This window comes from Triturus cristatus, chromosome 4_1 (genome assembly GCF_964204655.1).
Source record: "Triturus cristatus chromosome 4_1, aTriCri1.1, whole genome shotgun sequence".
NCBI lineage: Eukaryota > Metazoa > Chordata > Amphibia > Caudata > Salamandridae > Triturus > Triturus cristatus.
In genome coordinates this window covers 967,985,504-968,008,024 of record NC_140585.1, presented here as the reverse complement: position 1 = coordinate 968,008,024, position 22,521 = coordinate 967,985,504, and the positions used below count along the sequence as shown (strand labels likewise).

Genomic DNA, 22,521 nt, shown 5'->3' with positions numbered 1-22,521 from the left:
GTAGTGACATAGGCCACTCTGAAATATTTGTCATATGAAGTTACTGATTCTTGTTTATGTTTCCCTTATGGTTCGTATCTTTACCATTTGATAACATGAGTGCTCAGCAATTACATGTCTTCTCCCTAGCCAATGTTTAGACACAGCTTTAGAGGGTAGTTGGTAAAGAACCTTCTTGTGGGATCCACAATCAACTACTAAATATTTTCAAATCAGGTTTCCATGATGGTCCTACTTATAGTGGTGATTACTGATTTCCCTTAGTGTAAATATACCCCATGCTGAACACACTGGGACTGGTTTCAAACACAGCTACCCTCTGCAGATCAAAAGGATTACACTTGTATTAGCAGTATTGTGTCACTATAGTCTTGTTCACTATGTTTTAAGAATTTCATTAGTGTGAACCTAGTTTAAGGAGCAACAGTGCAGACACAATTAGACCTTTACAGTAGAAGTCATACCATATGCTAAACCATTGTATTACAATATTTCTGACCACAGATACAGAAGAAAATCATTATCAAATTTGCATGAAAACACAGTGAAAAGACATCACATAATCCAAAACAACTTTGCATTCATTTACTAAACAACATCATGTTAAATCCTCTCCTGGGTATAAAAATGGGAGATTTTTTAATATCACCTGGAAGAGTTTTCCAACTATAGGAGTCAAAGCATTAACCTTAGTCTTCTATCACAAAAAATATATTGTGTGTAAGAGCTCTGTCCCTCCTGTCCCTTGAGATTTTAAGCTTACTGTTAGAGTAGGAGGGGTGGCACATTCTTAAAGCTTTATAGGCTGAGCTGAAAATAATGCAGACAAAGAGCTGAAAAGTTCAAGCCTCCTAATTTCACAAATGAAATGGGCACCAAACTTTTCTCTGTTTGGAATTGGCACAGTTAAGCGTTTGAAAGCTTGCATCGAAGAACATTTTCACCCTCAGCATCAAAGAGTAAAAAGTACTGAAACATCAAAAACATATGATGAAGGTCCTAAAAATAAATTTTGTCCTGGACATTTTTTTAAATATATGTTTGAAATTTCTACTGTGGATCAGAATTTACCCTGGACGGAGCAGGCGTAGTGCCTCTATGCAAAGTTCCACGGAGTTGGAAACCAGCTCTGTGGAACTTCGCTCCGCGCCGTCCCACAGTAATTAAAAGTAATTCAAAAGTCACTTACCTGCCCCTTGGCTGCCTCCTCCTCGCCATGACCGCTCTCCTGCCTCCTCCGTGCAGTCCTTCTTCACTGATAACCCCTATGTTGTAAGTCTTGCGTGTGCAAAACCAGAAGTCAACTTGCAATTACTTTTTCAAGTTGAATTTTTGTGGGGTAAGTTTTGGAGTGTGGGCCCATTTCGTGGAATTACACTACCTCAGTCCACAAATTGTGTACAACCCTAAATAACAGAGCAATCACTAAGATAAACACGTATTAGATTCGGCCAACTTTCTCAATTTAAATCTCTTCTTCTTTCACCTCTTATTTTGTATTGTAGTTCTTGGGTTTTTAACCTACATGTTCTACATTTTCAGAAGCCATGCATAAGAGTCTGTGTTAAGGTGTATGCTTTATTTACATCTTTAGGGATGGAAAAGTGAAAATTTTTTGATTTTATGGTTAATCTTTCTGAAAGCTGCTTTTTCTGTTCTGTGTGAAACTCCAGTCCTTCATTTAATGCATACATCAGTTCTGGAACAAGACATACATTCTGTTTCTCCATTTTGTCATGAACTATGACATCAATGAGTAGATTGTTTACCGCGGTCAGTCTCGAAGTAGTTCTCCTTTCAGTCCCTAATATGATAAACGTCTGTCTCTCCATCTTGTTATTTTCCTTCAATGATGTTTACCTTGGTTTCCGAGGTATGCCCACATCTGTGCAAATATTTGTGCAACTATATATGAACATTACACTTTTGTGTTATAACATTTCAATGCTGCATACAATAATACCTGTAACATGGTATTGACCATAGAACTTTAGATTTCTTTAAACCAATAGGTATGATTAACAATTTGACCATAGAGCTTTATATTTCTTTACACCAATAGGTATGATTAACAATTTGTTCTGTGTTGTGATTGTACAGAGAACTTCGCCGGGAAGTGATCATGCTGGCATGCAGCTTTGGTAACAAACAATGTCACCAACAGGCAGCAACAATGATTTCCGATTGGATCTCCAGCAACAGAAATCGGTAAGTGTCATATGCTATTCCTAATCATAACATTGTGTAGTGGGGGTTGGTATCAGTGTTGCATACCAAAGGCATAAACATCCCTGATTTAAATTAAGCCTGGGCGAAGCACAACGCTACGCTCGCGTAGTTTACGAAGTTCGCGCTACTTCGCACTACGCGAACTGCACGTAGCACAGTGCGAACACGCGTAGCGTAGTGTTGCGTAGTGCTGCGGTCATTTTTTGCTTGCTCGCCGTCCTCAACGTCAAGTTGGCGACCGCGAGCAAGCAAAATGACATCCCGTTGAGACTTTTTCCTTGTTCGCGATCAGCAACTTCAAGTTGGCGATCGCGAGCATGGAAAATAAACCTCCCGGCGAGATTCCCAACGCGAGGAGGTCAGGTTTCTCATTGCGAGTGGTCGCGTATGTTCGTGACCGCTCACGATGAGAAACTACCAGTTCGCGTTGAGAAAGCTGAAGCTCGAGTAAAAATCTACTTGAGCAGCAGAAAACTACAGCTCGCACTGTGCAAGATGACATTTTCAATGATTGCACAGTGCCGGTTGCTTGTCCGCACTGTGCAATCATTGAAAACGACATCTGGCACAGTGCGAACAAGGTACTACGCAGTTCGCGAAGTGCTACGCGTAGCTCGCGTAGTGCGAACTTCACTTTGCGTAGCTTCGCGAAGTGCTACTTCGCGTACTACGCCCAGGCCTAATTTAAATGTATGTATTTGTGGAATTTTCAAAGGCCAACTTAGTCACATTGGCAAAGGAGTGTTTTACAGACAACTACATCATACTATACTAAACACAAGTTGGTGAATATTTTTTTGACTCAGTAAAAAGCATTAATTAAAGAACTCTAACAACCCTAAATCGGAACTCAAAAGCACAGAAGAAAAGACAATAATTGAAATTCCAAATTGTGTCAGTGTTTGGAGCATCATCAAATGGATTAATCAGAGATAGAATTTTTATATCTTGTTACACAATCTAACTCCTTATCGTTTACAAACCCTTCCTTCCAACTTTCAGATACTCTGTGAAAACACTGCAACACATAGTAATGGATTATGTGCCCATCTCAGCGTCAAATGTCGCACTGAGGACTTCATTTACAAGGCCATTGCGCCAACAGTGCGTCACATGTACTGATGCACTGGTGGCACAGTGTGCCTGCCCATATTTACAAGGCCATGTAAAGACACCCTGTGTGACTTTTTATTAACTTGTAAATATGGGCCCTTTTTCCACATTACTCTCCGTGAAAGGGGTGTTCCCCTGGTTTCTCTGTGGGTGTTCCCACACAACATCCATTGAACCTGGCACATTCCCAGATTGACAAAGTTTTGTAAAGCTGGGAATGCATCAGAATCCTACGCCTCCCCAGGGGAGGCATAGGAGTGACGCAACGAGGAGTAATACTTTTATTTCTCCTCGTTATTTGCATGTTTTTATGCGTGCAGCATTGTGCAGCACACATAGAAAGAGGAAAATGCCATCAATTATTGTTTTTGTGCCTAAAGGTGTCCCTTCCTGCACAAAAACAATCATCCCCGTAACACAGGCATCCTTGCAACATGTCGCATGGGTGCCTGCGCTGACGTATTACAGTCAAGTGTGTGCCAGCGCATGGGAAAGCACACAGATGCATCGAATTGTTGTTAATATGACATATCCCTGTGCTTTTAAAATGACGCTGCTCGGGGCAGCAAAATGGCTTGCAGCGCCACGCTGCATAAATCTTTTGTAAAAGAGGCCCTGAATCTGAATTTCTGTCTGTTTATTTCTGCACAAGAAGCTAGTCCTCCTCTCTTGCTTACAGAGATTCCCAAAGATGAAACAGGAATTTCCACAAAAAGAGATTGTACATGTCAAGCACACTCTATTGCAGGTGTTTGTTTTGAATGACATGTTGAAGACAGTTGGAAACAAATAAGATTTTTTCCAGTCCCTACTTTTATAATCTTGCATTTCCTTTCACAGACTGTAAACTGCAATTAGACATTTCTTCTAAGAATGAAGCATATGTTTCAATTACACTATAACTGTCATGCAGTAGAGGGACCTTGTCAAAGAACAATCACAAATATACATTATTCTAATAAATGTACCTCCTTAAAGAATTTTTATTTTTAAGGAGCTTTATACTGTTAATATGCTTCACATGCTTCAAGAAATCCAATTTCAGCAAGGTCAATATTTGGAGTATGGATCTTACATTCATCTCCAAGACAAATTGACTAATTTTCTTTAAACACCACAGTATGAAAGACCATTTCAAAATCAATGATCTTCTACATTTAATTGAGGATCTGGGGCAACCACAATGCTTCTTTTTGGTTGTATCTGCTCCTATTAAAAAAGACTGTAGTTGCCTTAGCCCACCTGATCTTACTTTTTTCCTGCATGCTCAGTAGAAGATGTGTCTAATGTTCTCTGCCATGATATCTGTACCATATTTTCTCTTATAGGTTGTGTACGTTCACTACAAATACACACATTTATTTACACTTTGAGCCCTTCAGGAACAAATAGAGAAATACACATTAAATCAGTGGAATGCATTAAGTGCAACTTGAGTGAAAATAGAAAAGAAAAATAGGAAGTAATAAAAAGAGAGTAGTCCGGAAAAGAGAAACTGAGGAAAGGGAAGAAAGGAAGTGGAAAACAAGGACAATATATTTCAGCAAAAACAGCATAATCCATAATGCTTAATCCTGTTTGTAGTCATGTGATTCAGTATCCTGCTGATTTGATTATCCAGGCCTTTACCTCGAATACGCCATAGAGTACCTAGGCCTGGGGCTGTTGACTTTTTTATTAGCTGCTACTTGTTACTTCAACTTTTTTCTCACAAAGCGACTAGTCATTGCCTGATTCTGTGCCATTCTTGTGAATATTTTTTCATCACCCTGTCCATGGAGGTGTACTCTCTTTGCCTTGGTTAATCTCAGACCAAGGGCCAGATGTATCAAAAAAGCATTTTACGATTCTCAAATAGCGATTTTTACTGATTTGCTATTTGGGAATCGTAAAATGCTATGTATGTAGGAATCACCAAAGATTTTGCGATTCCTTAGTATTACCTAATAGTGATTCGGTAAATAGCAAATCACTATTAGGTAATATTACTTCATTCTTTCCTATCGGCCAAAAGGCCCATAGATGAGAATGGTTTTGTATTAGCTAATTCGTGATTACCTAATTGATCATCGCAAAATTAGCTTAGGCAAAGCCAAGGGTGCCTGGGGACCTAAAGCCCCCCTGAGGTGCCCCAACAAAAAAAATTGCGTGCACATGTAAAGCACACACATGCTCTAGGGGCATATGTGAACTACATGGCACTTTTGAAAATGCAGTTTTGGGCATTTACCAAAGTTTGCACATGGTTTATCATCAATTTTAAGTTGGTGGTAATTAGCTTTTCCTAAATCCGCAGTTTGCATTTAGGAAGGCATTTTACATGTGCATTAGGGATGTGCAAATTAGAATTCCCTATTTGGATTCGCAATTTTGGTAATGGGAAAAAATGTGAATACCTAAATTGCAAATGCAAAGCTTTTCATACATATGGAAAGTCCATTTTGCATTTGCAAATGACAGAAATTTGCGACTCGCACCATTTGAAAATGCTAAATGCTAAATAGTTTCATACATCTGGCCCCTAATTTCTTGATTATAGTCAGGATTGTCTTTTTCATATTGTTGCGACAAGCTCGGCAAAGTGCCACGTGAATCACAGACTCCAAGCCATTCCTGCAGTTCATGCAGACAGGAGACATAATGTATAGCCATTAGTTTTTTTGGTTGGAAGGATATTACAGTATACTGTCAGTACGTTAACCGATGCATTTTTCAAATTTTGTAGGAAATCCACATTTTTCCTTTTGCTGAACCCTATATTTTTGATTGCTGTAGAACTCTTGTGCACTTTATCCTTACTACCCTGTAGTAAAGTGCCTGTGCTCTTCATTTTAAACATGATCAAATTGACATAACCCTTTACCTATAAGTCCCTAGTATATGGTGTAAGGTGTACCTAGAGCCCATAAGTTTAGATGTCACTAGAGGACCTATTGTGTCATCCACTACAGTGGCAGCACAATCATGGTTTTAGTTCTACCTTTGAAGCCTGACTGTAGCAGTGTAAAAACAGAAATTTGGCCTCTCACAATAAACCCTTTTGACAGGCAAAATATGAGGACGTTACCCATATGTAGGCTTTGTGCCCATCAGGAAGGGTGCATGGTATCTAAAAGTAGGTATAGTCTGGGTCCCCTTCCCTTCCTTTTTGTGGAGTTGACTTGCAAGGGGGTCTATGGGACAAGGAGTGTCCGGATTGCAGCCAGAGGGAGATGCATACGTCTCTATTATTGTAATAGAGAGTACAATATCCCCCCAAAAATGCAACTAAACCATATAGCTTGCTTCCAGCTTAGGGGGACAGGATAGTCTTGGGTTAGGCGATTTAACCGTCTTGACTAAGTCCTCCTGAAATAGCACTCCTTTGGTTTGTTCCCAGCTTTGCCGGTGTTTTCCTTCGTATTCCATGAGTCTCCAGTTGCCTGGAGTGTTTGTGGAAGGGCCTCAGGAAATGACAAAAGAAGAAGAAAACACCACCAACAAAAAAAAGTAACAAAATACAGGTCGTGAATGGGCTGCAGTCTAATATTTAACAAAACAGTGCCACCGTCACCTCACCCGTGTCTCTTGTGTTGTTAGAGCTTCATTGTTGCAGTGTACTCCTCATCCACCACCTGTGCTCTGTCAAAAACTTAAAGAGGAAGACTTGCCTATAGCCGCGACCCTTCTGGGACGTGGCAGGGGCTGTACCGGTAGGTTCCTGTTTAGGGACCTCAGCAGTAACAGGAGAGCTTTTCTCAGGTCCGGCAGCACACGGAGACAAAGTAGCAGCTCCGGTACCTTCGTCTAGGGTGCTCCCACTCTCTATTCCCTCCATCTCCTGCTCACGCTCACTCAGCACATTCTCGTCTCCTCCGGCATCCAGTTCCCTTCGCACTTCACCCAGGATTCTCTTCTATTCTCGGGTGCCATAGCGTTGTCCTCCTCTTCCGTTTTGCGTACCGCAGATACTGGTACTCTAACCTCCTGTTTCCTTTGGCTATCACCGGCCACCATGTTGGTGTCCGGGGAGGCGGCCGGTGTGGTACTACACTAGGATATGTAGGAAGTTAATTTTAACATGTTCTAACAGTGACTGGCACCCAACAGCTATTTTCACTGCTGCAGGCACTGGTGTCCTATGTAGTGTAGAAAACCAGAGTACAGATTAAATGCTAAATCCATATCTTCGGAATGGGACAGATAGAAATACAAACCAACTTTAAAAAAAAAAGATTTATTAAAAATCAAATTCAATGGTCAAGTTGGACTATTAATAAATATGAAGGAAAGGTAACTGTTTTAAAAGTTACCTAGTCCATGCCTGAAGTTCTTAGAAGCTAATTTGTTTTTTTTCTCTAACTTCTCCAGCTAGTAATTAGTCTTAAATAGGCATGCAATGCCTTCCAGAAGCAAACAATAGACTGACCCAAATAGGCAGAAATGACCCCTCTGAACTCCACTGAATTTGCAGAGTGAGGGCTGTGGGTATCCTTTTTGATACTACAGTGTCAAATCCAGTTTGAGTTTCAAATCCTGCTTGACAGGTCTGTTGGGTGTACATATAACACGTGGGGCACACTTACAATGGGAAAAACCAGGACGCCAAGACAATTCTCATGGATCAACTGTATGGTTGCTTAAGGACTCTGCTTTTTTCCTACTAGACTTCTGTCTCTGGATTTATTGTGGGCAAGAGGCTGCCTTAGTGGCCTTAGAGGCTTTAGTGTTAGATGTGGAAGGACACTGGGATTACCACCGCATACTTCCCGTATACTTCCCACACTCACAGCCCTCAGAGCCCCAGTTTAATGCAGACGAAGACTTTCGCTATCATCATGAAAATGCCCAAAGAGTGTAGGGATGGCCCTGGAAACTTTCACCTCATGAGTTAGGGTGTCCTCAGGAGCCATTTCTACCCACCAGCTAGTGCTAGCATAAATGTGGCACCTCCAAACACTTCATGGATCAGGGGAAGATCATTATCTGTGACCTGAAAGGTGCCCTGAAGGTGTGAACTTGCTCCCTCTTGTCCCCGGGCCAATACAGTGGACTCCAATGGTGATAAGGCTGACCTCTTGTTCATACTACAGCAATGCAATAAGCCACAAGAGGCCATTCCTTAGAAGTACCCAGTTGACTATTGGCAACTGGACTTGGACTGAACCCTGCTTTTGGCCTCTCCCTCGCACAATGAGTGAATCTCTAGTGCCTCCCTTGAGATCTCGGGGTGCTTTAGAAATCTTCTGTAGTTGAGTGAGACTTAAAGGAGTAAGTAAGCAAGTAAAATCTTTGAGCAGCACAAACCTGGTTGGTATGTCTGACCTGTGCTCCATCTACGTCAGCTTCAAATTGTGCGTAGGTCCCAGTCTACCCCAACCATTGACTGTCATTGATTTATTTTGGTAATTTGTGGCTCTATTTCTACTTAAAACTTTCAAAACTCATGTCTCTGCTTCACCTTATCGCATTTATGTCATTTTGAGATCATTATGTTTATTAAATGTTACTCTATTTTGATAACTAAGTTTGGCATTTTTATTGTTTGGCATTTTGACTTTATTACTGATTTGGTACTTTATAAATACTTTAGACATTGTCTTAAGTGCGTTGTGCAAGGTGGCAAGGTGTTGAGCTCAGGTTAATTTAGTGACCATGACAAATAATAATACAATTTCTTCCAACTTTAACACAAAGTTTCCTGCTGCCCTTGTGATAGACATGCACAGATGTTAAAAAATAAATTACTAAAAGGTCGCTATGCTTTCACATTTTTTGCTGTCTAAAATACTTCTTCCCAGAATCATGTTTCTTTCAGGTTGATCAAAATATAATATTGTCCTACTGTATATTGAATCATTTACTGTTTAGCACATTTAGGCATACCCATTAGGCAACTAGATTTTTTCCTCCATAAACACTGATTCAAGTGTCAGAGACTCTTATGGCAAGATACAAGGATCACAACTAGATAATACAAAGCTTTGGTAATGCAACTGAAGGACATGATACTCTGCGTGATATAATAGTTTCTATTTTACAATGCACTTAGTTCAAACAATTTGTAAGTTGTGAGTAGCAGTTGTTACAATTACACAATTCATTGGTAATCAGATTGTCAACCTCGGAAGGATAAAAGGCAAAGGTTTATTTTCTTTGCGGGGATTTGAATTGTCACCCGCATATCGCAATATTCAAAGGTGAGAGTTTAACTCAACTGGCAGGACACATACATTGTCTAAATCCAATTCAATTGTACAGTTATGTTAGGCAATAAGGAGTTAAATCAACCCAAAGGCACTTCAGACAACTTGCACATGGTTTGCAAACATTTTGTAGGGATATTATGATTCTTTGTGTCCATTAAGGCATCCGGGTCCAGGAAAATCTGTAGAACATGGCTTCCTAAAACCATGATCTGCAATTGGTTGTCTAGAGTTGTTAATAGAAGTTCTGTGACGGACATCTAAAATACTGTATCTAGTATTCTCTGAAGATGCATGTCACTATGAATTCTTCTATTTGGAAAAGAAGAGCAGATGATAGACTCAGTGACAGGTTAAAGAATATCAAACATTGGAATGCAAACATATTAGCATTTACTATATCTCCACTTATGTATGTACATTCACTTAATATTCAGATTTAAAATATTATATTCATAAAATGGATCATTTATTGCACAAACATTGATGAGTTTAGTCTCAGAGTTTATTATTAACATTTCTTTTTTATGTGTTCAGGGAGCTGTAAACGGAGATAGCCAATGTGTTTTGACCACTGCAGCTTGTGCACTTGAGACTCTTTCAAGGCTGTAATGTACAGAAATATTTTATCAGTATAACATATTTACTCATGATTACTGTCAGTAAAGACTATGGGCACCATTACGATGGCTGGCGGACTATGTCCGCTCGCCACCGTAACGGAATATGGGACCGACCGCCAGAGGTGCGGCGGTCCCAGGATGCAAATTAGGATGTGCCCGCCACACTGGCGGGCGCATTCTTGCCTTTAACATTGCAATGGGCAGTGCTGTAAACAGCACCCACCGTAATGTTAAAGGTGCATTTTGTGCACTGCAATGCACAACGTTACAGGCACCGTGCGGTGCCTGCCACCTTGTGTATTGCAATGAAGGGGGGTACCACAGGTACCCCCCAGTGCAGCCACCAACCCCCCACCCCCAAAGTCAATCCCCGCATGCCTTTCCATGGCGGAGTCTCCGCCATGGAAAGGCATGCCCACCACTCACATCATAATATGGATGGTGGTGCCTGCAAAGCACCAACACCATAATGTGGGCCGTTTCCACCCGGCAGGCAATCGTGACGTTTGCCTGCTGGTGGAAAAGCGGCGGACGGTCTTACCGTCCGCCGCAGTACCCCCCGCCATGGTAATATGGAAGGGGGTAATTGGCGGTCGGGCTGGGAGTTATGACGTGCGGATCCGGTGGCAATCCGCACGACATCATAATGATCCCCCTATATTTTTGGTGTTGAGTACCCTATGAAGAAACTGAGGTTCATGTTTAACAATGCACAATAGGTTGTTATCAGTATTCCATGCAAAACAGAGAGGTAGAAGTTGTATGAGCAAACTCATAGAAAAGATTTGAGCTATAATATATTCATTGTTATGACAGAATAATTTATTTAATCATAAAGGATTGAGCGAGAGTGCATTTTGCCTAGATAGATAGTAGATATATTACATGTGCATACGTAAAAAATATACCTCCTGTGGTAAGTGGATCTATGAAGACTCCGGAAACTAAACTTGATCCTCATGGTTCGCGCACTAGTACTTGAAGCTGGGAAGTGGTAAACAGGAAGTAGGACTAGTAAAGGAGCTGATCAGATTGTCATATGTAGTGACATCTAAGATAGAAGGAGATGAGTTTACTTTGTGGCTGGTCTATTGCAGGAGGTGCAGCTAATTCCTTTTAGGTAAGCACGTAAAAAACGGTCTTCATACATGTTCTGTCTTGTATAGAGAACTGTACAGTGGTAAGAAGGTAAAATAACTAGTAAGTTATTTTATTGGTGGATAGAATATATAAATATAAAAGTATAAGAGAAGTGTTATTTGTTAAACCTGTTTTTAAATTTTGCAATGAACCCCAGTGTTATGGACACCCTGACCCGGTAAAAATAAATCATCATCAGTGGAGATCAGTGTACCTGTGTATTGTAGACTATAGGTACTTGACTGATCTGGGTTGCAAAAGGAGGGTCCTCTTTTGTTATATGTTCTGGTGGTCCATCTGTGATTTGGGAACCATATTAGGAAGGTCATCCTTCTGGGGGTCAAAATGGCTTTGAAAACCATAATTGTGACAAGTCCGATTATGTATGTTCACGAATCATAAAACAGCTTTAAACATTGATAGCAGAAACATGGATTGGTTTGGTTCTATGGAAATAAATCATATACCAGAATCAGATGTGTGTTAACATCTCTGTTTGGTTGTCATGAGATGCTGGTCATTTTGAACAGTGTTGGGCCTCAAGGCGGGCATGTAAACAGTCATTATGACTACTTGAGATGATATATATATGTCCCAAGCATCATAAAGAGAGGTTTTTCGAAAAATATGGTTTTGTGTATGAGATCATGTAACAGACCCAGACCCGTAAACATCACAGACTGGTTGTGAAATGTCATGGCCTCCAGTGTACATAAGATGATGGTAATTTTGGTGGCCTATTGGGTGTAGAGAAACTAGTGAGTTAGATAGCAAGTGGTATTTAGTTGTGTTTTAGGATATAGTTGTATTATCTGACTAAAGTATCATAATCATAATTTTTATTCCTGTAAGGCTAACAGCTGCTATGGTCCAGTCAGAACCTTTCCCCTTCAATAGTCATGTCTAAAGCTCAAGAGGATGGTGGGAAGAATGGAGCAACTTACAAAATACTCTAAATACTCTACTGTTCCAAAGAGCTCTGTTGATTTGTTCACAGTTATGTCAATTTTAGGATTATATATGTTCATTCGGCTAATTTGATGAACATGGCTTAACTATTCAATCTGATCTGATGCATTCTTACATATATCCTCTCTCTTAGTGAAATTACAACTGCTTCATGAAACCCTTTCTTAGACAAAATAATTCAGCAATCAAGTTATGAAAAAAAAGCAAACCTGCATACCATGCTTTAATAGGTTACTGACAATTTTTAGCAGGAGTACATTGAGTCTGTCACAAGAGGCTCAATAGACCAACTGACCAGAGAATTTAAATAACACAATTGAAGTCTAGCAATAATTATATAGTTTCTGCTCTCTTCTGTAGTGATGAAACTTTGTGGCCAGATTCACAAAGCTGTTTTCAGTCGTAAATATGTTCATGGCTGAAAATATTTGGATTTTCACCACTCAGACGTCCATAAAAGTATAGCTAGCAGTGTAACTGTACTTTCACATTCATACAACCATATACAATTATGCAGGGATAAACTACATACATTGGGTGGGGAATGGGTGGATCAAGATATGATTTGTCATGAAAGTTTGTGAGCACCCACCATTCAAAAACTTCTTTGTGACAATTTTCACCTTGGAAATGGTCAGAGACTTGGTCGTACAAAGAACTAAAGTACATGACCTTCCTGTTTGAGGAGAGGAATGGAAAACTTACAAATATCACGGGTGCAGGAAAAGGGTCTTCGGTATGTAGAAATAGGCTTTTCCTGTAGGAAAACATTATTAAAATATACACTTGACCTGGCTTTCCCTAATGTGGACTTGTGCTGTAAATACAGCAAAAACCAAAGGAAATGATGGACGGAGTGTTGAACATTGCAAGCACTCACCCCCAGTCAACTGATCTGGGTATAATCCATCACCGTTCTTTAGCCCACTCTGCCACTCCAGTTCAGACATGGCCATATGCAAATCAGTCTGACCCTGTGCCTCATGGGAACAGTCCAGCCCGAACTGCCAAGCCATGTCTTCCCTTGGTTTTTGCTCTGTAAATACAGCATCACATATTAGGAATACTCATGTGTACAAATGTAACCTGCATTCACAGTTGCATGTTTGTAAAGCTGCGATGGCTGCAACTTTATTTATTTATAGTGTTTTATAAAGTGGGAACATGACCAGAGTGCTGTACAGAGAGAGCGCTGATGAGAGTTGCAGTACAGAAAGAACACGTAACATAAGATATGCTGTCAATAGAATTAAAAAAGTAAGGTATAACACAACCGGATACAATATCAAATAGGGTGAGATAAAAGTTTTGAAATAATTATTTTATGCAACATGTCTTTCTAGAAGTATGGCTTTGACTTCCGTCCTACAAAGCTTGAGTGAGGTTATTGCTTTCCATAAGTACTACTGGAAGTATTTCTGAATTGCAAATGTAGTAAATGTTCACCTATTCACAGAAGAACTTTTGTGTAGCATTTAAGGGTAGATGACATAGACTCTCTTCCTTGTATATATTTCCTTCTATACATTTCCTTCTAGCAATTCATTGAAAATAACAAAATGGTAGAGTTAGGTGTGATAAAAAGATCTGGTTTCGTTTATTTTTTTTAAACTTTAGAATTGTACTGAAAAAAAAAGGTTAAAGTAACTCTCTACTTAGGTGAATTTCTCAGTGAAAACATTAGCAGTTTGAACTGAAAAAACACAGAAATTCAGCAGTTATAGGTAAGAGCACTAACTATTACTTGCGCCCCCGCCACGTACTGCTTATGACCTCACATATTGAATTACTCATGACATGTTCTATGAAATCGTTGATGACATCACTTATGACATCTCAAATGGGATCTGCATACTGTGTGTTTGGGAAGGTGGACCATTTTTGTGAATGTCTTTGAAATTGATTTCCACTATTGTGATCAACTGGACAGTGAATGAGTAATTTGGAAATAGAGAATAAATCCACTTAAGAGCGGTTGATTTCAATTGTATATAAGACCGATATAAGAATATTACCTAATTTGTTGGATTGGTTCAAAAATGAAAAATTAAGCGTAATAGGTCCTGAAGTATGTGGTTGAAAGAAACTGAATTTCGCTGAAACGTGCTTTGACCAAGATTGTATGAAGAGCCCAGTTCTAGACACAACAGTTGAAGACTAAAGAAGAGTGGTCTCCTTGGTTGTTTGTCGGTGACTATTGTTCTGGGGGTTATAGGAAATGTGTAAATGGAATGTGCATGAGTGTCATGTATGATTGAGGGACAGTAATTAGCTAATGGGGTGCTTAATTGTTTTTTATTGTATTGTTTTTGTTTTGTATTTATTATAGCATCGGTGGTAGTTTTAAAGTATGTATTGTTAGGGTTTGTTTTAAGAACTATATATAAAAAAGTTTATGAACAAACAAAATATATGATTAGATAACTTGTCAGAAAACAAGCAAATCATGCAAAATGTAATACAAATGTAAGTGAACTCCTCTGGGTTAGACTACCCTGGATTCATTCCATTTAGGAATGCAGATAGGTTAAGCGGGAATTGTTATTATTGATTGTTATCCTCCTGCAGTTGCCCCCAGTGAATCAAAGAATCCATCTGCAAAAACCTTACTTGCTGCTCCATGGTGGAAAGTGTCTCAGAAGAATACTTTTCTTGCTGAATATGATCAGTCAAGGTCTGGACATCATTCAACAGGGACTTAATAGTTTAAGTAGTATGCATATTAGCTCTCATCCCAAAGTTTATAGCTGCATATGACCATTTTATGGCTGTTTCCACTTTATTCTCTACTGGCGCTCTCATAGGAAAAGCCTGTCATAAAAGAATCCATATTAACTACACGTGAAATTTAATTGATAACTTTATCAACAGAATAGTGCTTAAATACCGTTCTTTAGCCCACTCTGCCACTCCAGTTCAGACATGGCCATATGCAAATCAGTCTGACCCTGTGCCTCATGGGAACAGTCCAGCCCGAACTGCCAAGCCATGTCTTCCCTTGGTTTTTGCTCTGTAAATACAGCATCACATATTAGGAATACTCATGTGTACAAATGTAACCTGCATTCACAGTTGTATGTTTGTAAAGCTGCGATGGCTGCAACTTTATTTATTTATAGTGTTTTATAAAGTGGGAACATGACCAGAGTGCTGTACAGAGAGAGCGCTGATGAGAGTTGCAGTACAGAAAGAACACGTAACATAAGATATGCTGTCAATAGAATTAAAAAAGTAAGGTATAACACAACCGGATACAATATCAAATAGGGTGAGATAAAAGTTTTGAAATAATTATTTTATGCAACATGTCTTTCTAGAAGTATGGCTTTGACTTCCGTCCTACAAAGCTTGAGTGAGGTTATTGCTTTCCATAAGTACTACTGGAAGTATTTCTGAATTGCAAATGTAGTAAATGTTCACCTATTCACAGAAGAACTTTTGTGTAGCATTTAAGGGTAGATGACATAGACTCTCTTCCTTGTATATATTTCCTTCTATACATTTCCTTCTAGAAATTCATTGAAAATAACAAAATGGTAGAGTTAGGTGTGATAAAAAGATCTGGTTTCGTTTATTTTTTTTAAACTTTAGAATTGTACTGAAAAAAAAGGTTAAAGTAACTCTCTACTTAGGTGAATTTCTCAGTGAAAACATTAGCAGTTTGAACTGAAAAAACACAGAAATTCAGCAGTTATAGGTAAGAGCACTAACTATTACTTGCGCCCCCGCCACGTACTGCTTATGACCTCACATATTGAATTACTCATGACATGTTCTATGAAATCGTTGATGACATCACTTATGACATCTCAAATGGGATCTGCATACTGTGTGTTTGGGAAGGTGGACCATTTTTGTGAATGTCTTTGAAATTGATTTCCACTATTGTGATCAACTGGACAGTGAATGAGTAATTTGGAAATAGAGAATAAATCCACTTAAGAGCGGTTGATTTCAATTGTATATAAGACCGATATAAGAATATTACCTAATTTGTTGGATTGGTTCAAAAATGAAAAATTAAGCGTAATAGGTCCTGAAGTATGTGGTTGAAAGAAATTGAATTTCGCTGAAACGTGCTTTGACCAAGATTGTATGAAGAGCCCAGTTCTAGACACAACAGTTGAAGACTAAAGAAGAGTGGTCTCCTTGGTTGTTTGTCGGTGACTATTGTTCTGGGGGTTATAGGAAATGTGTAAATGGAATGTGCATGAGTGTCATGTATGATTGAGGGACAGTAATTAGCTAATGGGGTGCTTAATTGTTTTTTATTGTATTGTTTTTGTTTTGTATTTATTATAGCATCGGTGGTAGTTTTAAAGTATGTATTGTTAGGGTTTGTTTTAAGAACTATATATAAAAAAGTTTATGAACAAACAAAATATATGATTAGATAACTTGTCAGAAAACAAGCAAATCATGCAAAATGTAATACAAATGTAAGTGAACTCCTCTGGGTTAGACTACCCTGGATTCATTCCATTTAGGAATGCAGATAGGTTAAGCGGGAATTGTTATTATTGATTGTTATCCTCCTGCAGTTGCCCCCAGTGAATCAAAGAATCCATCTGCAAAAACCTTACTTGCTGCTCCATGGTGGAAAGTGTCTCAGAAGAATACTTTTCTTGCTGAATATGATCAGTCAAGGTCTGGACATCATTCAACAGTGACTTAATAGTTTAAGTAGTATGCATATTAGCTCTCATCCCAAAGTTTATAGCTGCATATGACCATTTTATGGCTGTTTCCACTTTATTCTCTACTGGCGCTCTCATAGGAAAAGCCTGTCATAAAAGAATCCATATTAACTACACGTGAAATTTAATTGATAACTTTATCAACAGAATAGTGCTTTGATAAAAACCTAGGAATTTTTTTTTTTTAACATTTTCCCGCTTATTCATCATCACTTTCCTTATCGAATCATGCAATGGCAGGGAACTGGGTTCTTTTCCGTGGTATTGACTAATAAGCTACTCTTCCTGGGGCTCCTCCATTGCAGCTGGGAAGACCAAATATCCCTTGCACTTTTAAATGTTCTGATTCCTGATCAAAGCATCCATGGAACTCATTCTCGTCACTGTCTGGTACCAAAAGGACAGCTTTTGAAACCTTCGGAGGAGGAAGATTCTCTCTTGCAACAAAAGCTATCTCCACAACAGATTATATATTTGCTTAAATAGATTCTATTGTTAACCTCTCTGAAGAGGCAGGATGAGACACCTCAAGCCCTGTGCTTCTCCTTCTTTTTACTGGACCCCATTATATTGTTTGGCAAACAGGTTATCAGTAAAGCTGAGGGAAGAAAGAAAGGACAATAAATAGCACTGGTTGCTGGCTACTTCCCACTTTTTAGTGTAGCCTAGCAATCAGAGACAGTGCTATTGTGAGATTACATTATAATTTCAACACATAAAAGCAGGCATTATTGCTCACACTCCGCTTATTAAATACAGCAATCACCACTACAGCTGGTCCTGCTTGCCAGTTCAAGCCCCCAAACCACTAAAGCAGTTTGCCGTGACCCCAACACTAAAGTAGGTTGTCAGGACATATGCTCTCACCAGTGCTTCATTTGAGTCGGTGGTTTAATTATCAACACCATTACATCACAGTCTGCCACATAGGGGTGGTGTTTGTCTAATTTACAGATGAGCACAAAAGTTGTTTATTAATACAACATACATTAAAAATGACTAATACCTACGTCTCAAGCTTTTTCTGTAGCTTTAGGGGACTCGAATACTTTGAACTGTCCAACTTACAGGAGTTGGGGGCATATTATCAAGAAACGGCGTTAAAAATATTGCCGCTTTAGCGGCAGAAAACTGCTGCTAAAGCGGCGATAATGGGCTTGATAATATGCCTTTGAGAATTCCAATAGAAACCCATGTTCTGGTGTCAACATGGGCTTCTATTGGAATTCTCACGGGCATATATCAAGCCCATTATGGCCGCTTTAGCGGCAGTTTTCTGCCGCTAAAGTGGCGATAATTTTAACGCCGTGCTTGATTAAATGTCCCTATGATCGTTAATAGTTGCGATGGTACTGTCTTTGGCACTAATGTCAGGGGCAATGGGTTGAACAAGCTTGGTAGTCTCCTTACAGGGGCCCTGGCAGTTATTTATTGAAGCACCGTCTCACACAAAGTCAACCCACTCTGCACGACCCATCTTCAGAGACATGCTGGGTAAGAAAGCTGTCACTCAGAAATGTTTTCCAGTGTCATAATCAAATCATCTACTTATCAATCCTTGTCTTGGTATTGCCAAAGAAAGAAATGGAGAAACAAAACAGAAAGTTACATTGACAACTTCCTTTATTTCCATTATTGGCAGGAAGTGGGCCATCTTGTGTGTATTTCCTGGTAAATGGTTGTGGTGTAACCATTTTGCCAAGAGATGACAATTTCGGACCCAGTAAGAACTGGGACAGTGATGACGGATGAGGTGATAATGCTGGTTAGAGATAAAAGAGCATGTGTATTTTTGGGGGTATTTCTCTAACAACGAGAGAACAGTGGCAATCGAAAAGTGCACACAGTAACATATTCAGTTAAAAATGTCACTATTGCACATGTGGTAGAGAGTTGCTGAAAACATTTCCCAATTAAGAGCAAAGGCCTGTTTTCGGAAGTTATTGTAAAATTCTGTTTCAAGTTCAGTTGATCGGAGATGAAAACCATATCTCGCCTCAGGTTGTTTTTGGACCCCACCTGTGAGCTGTATGTCTGAGGGAGCTGCAGCCTTTTTTGAACTCTTGATGAAAGGGTGCATTATAAGGGTAAGCTTAAATTCTTCAGACAAGTGAAGTCTTCGAAAAAATATGCATTATATTTGTAATCGTCGATAACACCCTGAGCAATTTATCTAACCATCCTCAAAACTGATTTTCACTGTTAAAAAAAAAACAGAAGCATGAGGACTGTGCAATTATTCAAAAACACTTGTCAAAAGCAACTAGAGGTGGTGCTGTAAATTGGCCTTGTGAGCATAGAATCAACTTTAAGTGTTTTCGCTGCCTTTGACGCTGTTAGCCTTTCGTTGTTAGCTGTGCGCCTGCTGCCTAAAAAGAAGTAACACAGTTGGCATTACATAGGCTTTCAACTCCTCACAATGTGTTTTATTCATGAGCGGTACACACCTCTTCATAGCGGGAGGCAGCATTTCAGAGGATTCATGAAAACGCGTTCATGGTTCAAAGAATAAAATTCAAATATGCACTTTCGGGATAAAGTGAAGGCATGAGAATGCCTTGGAACTGGTCCAATATTTCCCAGGAGTTGTGTAAGCCAAGAGCATATCATATTTTTTTTTTTCAGGAATGGTACAATACTGCTGCAAAACAGATATCTGTCCAAAACCACTATTGTTGCGTGCCCTCCCCCTTGCCTCCCAAAAGAAACTATAATTAATGGATACCATGCCAGTGCCAGAGTTAAAGGGAGCAAAGACATATGCACATTAGTCTGATTTAGCACCACACATGCTATCTTACAGCTAGGTTATTTGTGACATGTGCATGGTTGCTCCCTACTGTAAGTGAGCATATCAGGTACACAATGATGAGTGTTGCCTTCAAGTTGTAGAAATAATAGCCGCAGTCATTAAGAGCTGGTAGGGATACAGTCCCAGTCATAGGAGGGATTAATTGGTGCCAGACATGCACCAGAGTAGTCCTCGCGCTCAGCAATGGACCTCTTGAGAAGGTTGTGGGTAACTGGCATTCACAAAACCTCAGGATATAGAGCAATATAGGCACTGAGAAGTTTATAATTCATCTATAATGAATGATGTATGGTTGATCATGATGCAGTACGATAAACTTTGGAAGAGACACAAATGACAGGAACTATAGGCGTACCTCGGTCTAAGCGATACCTCTGGCATGTGTCACAAATAAAGCTGCCTGAGCAGCCCAGTAGCAAAAGCACAAGCCATGGGGAAATGCAGCATAGTGATCTGAGAGAGCCCAAATGTCTTAACTGTCTCCCCCATCTATGACCCCATGAGAATTTTATTATCTGGACATTAGATTATAGCCCCTTCCTACATAGCAAGAACTTAGAATGGCGGCTATTGTGGAAAACTGTGTCTAATGTGTCAATTAATGCAGGAACCTCTGTTACATACTTTACTCCAGTTTAGTCAAAGAGGTTGAACATCATGACATTATCTTTTAACATTGAATGCCTATAGGAGACACAGTATTTGCAGGGATTGTGTGCAACAAGTGCCAATTCTGTCGCTCAGAGCCCAGAAGTATGATGCATTGCTCATCAATTACTCTTTAGCTGTGGTCTCTCTTCAAGGCAAAGATCACTTTAAAGGCCTGAACTTTGCATTTTCCCAAATAATCACTAAAGACCACTGTAAATTATCACTTATATGGAAGTTGAATATTTGTACGTAATTTTAACCGCATAATAATGTAGAAATGTGCTTTAAAAGTAACATAGAAAATGCATATCAAAATAGTGGTTAGAAAATAAATGTTTTTTATGAAACGTGCAAAAAGTGAAAATGCTGCTTAGTTCTGCATAAAGCTCCCATTTCTATTGTTCCTACACTGATAGGCCGCAATATGTTTTTGATTCTCTCCTATCCCTGCAAGAAAAATAAATGCCTTTTTGTAAAATGATGATTTATCTATAACTGAACTGTAGAACTTGACATTTTCATGAAATGTGCAGTTTGCTGCAAAATGTATTACTTTCCTTCCTCACGCCATATGAATCCATTATAATTTAGGTTGTTTCCTCTTCCATATGCTTATAATGAACAAGTATATTAATGAAAGAAATGCTTGTTGTAGGTTTAAATTCCAGACTCTAACCAGGATATGCTAGATATTAATGTTTCATTTCATAGAGCAGACCGTTGTTAGACAATCCACTTTCCTTTTCAATCCAACTAACAGATTCACATGTCCACCGCTTAAATTAATTTCAGATTTCCCTATACTAATTAAACACTAATCCATTTTGGGTTCCGGAGTAGCGTGCTACTCCCAAAAAGGCACTTTGATGCCTCATCAGGGGTATTAAGCGCTATATAAATGCCATTACAATTACAATATGCTTATAATGAACAAGTACATGAACAGGTTTAAATTCCATGATCTAATAGGACATGTTAGATATAAATGTTTAAATTCAAAGAGCAGACCATTGTTAAACAAAAGGACACTGAACAGCTAACAGAGTAGTCTCGCAAAGGTACTCATGAAAACCTTCATAGAGGCAATTTTTTGTAATGCGCTGTAGCCACATTCAAAACACTGCATGTCAACATGGACGTTCATCGTGGGAATTGAAGGAGAAAGCGATGGACCATCGGAAGATCCTTTCTCTTTGCCTATAGATGACATATTCCCTTGTTTTTGCAACATATTTTGTGCTTTCTATATAGTACGTGTTCCTAGCTAGAGAGTTAAGGCATTCTATGCACCCCTACCCTGTCATGTCCCTTAGCACTTTGTTGTGCTAACCTGAATTGCCATAAGCTACTACTAACGTGATTTATTTATTTTCCTTACGATTTGTGAGGAAACATTCTATTTTATGTCGATCATAGCTACTGCAGTGATTCCTTCCTTTGCCTGTTTTAATGGTTTCTACTGCAGCTGTTAGGGAACTCGGCTGAGTTTTCAGAACTACTTATGAAGAGTTCGACCTTTTCATAGTTATCAGCATTTTCCTCTAAAACGTTTAGTTTCTCTTTTCCAAAAGGAGCTCTTTATGGGTTCTTTCTAGGATAGGTTAGGGCAATTAGGTTAGGATAGAACCTATACATTCTTTATGTGTGTGGGAACAAATATAACCCTGATTGATGTATTCTAAATAAACTTGTTGTAATTATGCCAAAGGCAGCACGAGTGATTAATTAGAGTAATTATTATGAAAATTACTTTACTTGTATTTATTCCCGTATCACTAACTTTTTCTGTTCATACTGTATTTAGCCTATGTGATGCTGGGTTATTAGGGCTTTCCCCTATATGTTCTGCCATTCTAATATGGTGGCATAGATTCATCAACCTGAAGAGGCGTGGAAATTGGAAGTTCGCTTAGTAAGTTTAAAGTTGAACTACTTTTTGTAAAAACATTTTTTTATTGTTTTCTCAACAACACAACTCCCCAGGGCCCCCGAGGGTACCAACAGGTCACAAAAGAGTATCATATTTGAAGTTGAACTACTTATAAACTTTTTATGAGATTTCTGTGCTTGCACTTACCACTAAACTACAATTATTACATTTT

The 22,521-nt window shown here is 39.1% G+C and overlaps 1 protein-coding gene across 1 annotated transcript in view; it reads left to right on the top strand.

Annotated features, from left to right (window-relative positions):
* The window catches only part of TRHDE (thyrotropin releasing hormone degrading enzyme), a 1,875,424-nt gene that overhangs the window by 1,564,466 nt on the left and 288,437 nt on the right, over positions 1 to 22,521 (top strand). Inside the window, exon 15 of the mRNA XM_085653848.1 lies at positions 2,101 to 2,208. Coding sequence (XP_085509974.1) covers positions 2,101 to 2,208 — 108 coding nt within the window. The remainder of the gene's footprint in view (positions 1 to 2,100; positions 2,209 to 22,521) is intronic.